We start from the raw sequence: 1,810 nt of genomic DNA on the forward strand, positions 1-1,810 counted from the left end.
CAGCAGTGGAATTGGTGGACTTAGGTTAATGGTTGGACTCGACAATCTTAAAGGTCTTTTCCAACATAAACGATTGTGTAATTCAATCATCCTGAAACAACTATACCTCAAAAGCAGATCCTAAACTGAAATTCAGGTTTATGAGTCATTACTCTGAAGTGACATCAATGCATACATTCAGAACACAGAGGGAGGTAAAGCACATGTATTCATCAATTCTGGCTCTTCTAAGTCAGAGAGCATTCTGACAGGAGATCAAACAATGTTAGCATTTACTCAGTTAGAATTCTAAATAAATATAAAAAGAAAATTTAATTCATCTAATGATCTTCTTAGTGCATCAAAGTTCACTTCAATCTACTCCTTTATTGTCATACTTATTATGAATTTGAACTTAATGTTTACCCAATTTTTTAATTTTTTTTTTTCTAAAAAGCAATGGCATCATCAATTCTTTCTAAGTTAGGAACTGCAGGTATTCAAACTGTTTCTGGTTCTGAAATAAACTTCTCTATGACAGCATAAAACTGTGTATGTGCTAATTTCACTGCCAAGAACCAAGGTAAGTTATGCTCCACAAGCCATGTTGCTGTAGGTAAATTAATTCCAGAATATAAAGTTACTTATTAAAAAATTAGCTCAGGTATCCCTAGGCTGCAGGTTGTAGCACAGTTACAATTCAGTCTGAGTTGAAGCTTTACCTGCCAACATACTACAACTGTTACAAAACAATGAGATAGTCCAAACACAAATTATATAGCATTAAGATAGTGAAGACTGGTTGGTTAGTAGTGGTACAGGGAAGGGAGAAACTACTGAGGATGTTTATGCTTTTCTAAACAGAAAATAAAATTTCAATCAAAAGCTGCTTTAGAGAATGAGAATTAATGGTCATTCATTTATGCCACTTACAAATAAAACAATACAGAAGCTGAAATCTCCACTATGTCACATTACCTTATACAACTGTAGTGTTTAAAAGTGCTGGCAGCTTTCTGGCATTCCAAGCACAGCTGAATAGCTCCTGGATAGTCCTCTTCCTTTAGGATAAAATAGAATGGAGAGCTAATTTGGCTTTTGACGCAAACACTGTGACACCCATTTTTGCTTGCATGCTTATGCATAAACATTAAAAACAAAATATTCTGTCTCTTACATCTATACAATAATAGTTAAAGGAAATGAGTGAGGGTCTGGTGTAGAACTTAATGTGCAAGCAGTTTAAAATCAGAAACAGACAACATGTTAGCAACATCTGAAAACACTACCTATTACATTATCTTAGGCAAATGACTTGCTGTTTCCTTACACATTCATACAAACATATCAGAAACTTTTTGTTAAAGAAGAACTAACATCTTCCCAGTTATTTTCACACCTTTGTTAGTACACTGTGTCCTATGCACAAGCAAGGGAAGAATTAAGTTCAAGCACAGGGAAGCTGTTGCTATAGTTTACAAAAACCTAAAAAGAGACAAGAGACATGCTCCAGCATTACACTCAAAAAAACACCATTTAATTTGACATACTTTAGAGCTAACTAGAAATGAGCTTAAAGACAACTGGCCCACACAAGGCCTCAGGACAAAAAGGACATAAAATGGAGAAGGAAAAGAGGAAAAAAAATATGGAGATATTGTCCTTATTTACAAGAAGAATATACAACATGTAGAGAGATCAAACAGAATGTACATGAAGACACCGGGACAAACCCAAAACAAAAACATACACAGAGAAATGTAAAATCCCAGGATACTGCCAGCAGAGCACAGGCAGTGCCTTGGGTATAATAATTTATTTGATCTTGTAT

General features: G+C 34.8%; 1 protein-coding gene across 1 annotated transcript in view; it reads right to left on the reverse strand.

Moving 5' to 3' along the window:
- LOC103771170 (coiled-coil domain-containing protein 132-like) overlaps positions 1–1,040 on the reverse strand; it is a gene marked incomplete at both ends in the record, with an annotated part of 15,460 nt that extends 14,420 nt beyond the window's left edge. The window contains one exon of the mRNA XM_008938464.1: positions 958–1,040. Within this exon, the coding sequence (XP_008936712.1) occupies positions 958–1,040 (83 nt within the window). The remainder of the gene's footprint in view (positions 1–957) is intronic.
- Between the last annotated feature and the right edge of the window lie 770 nt (positions 1,041–1,810).

This window comes from Merops nubicus, unplaced genomic scaffold (genome assembly GCF_000691845.1).
Source record: "Merops nubicus isolate BGI_N331 unplaced genomic scaffold, ASM69184v1 scaffold29610, whole genome shotgun sequence".
Taxonomy (NCBI): domain Eukaryota; kingdom Metazoa; phylum Chordata; class Aves; order Coraciiformes; family Meropidae; genus Merops; species Merops nubicus.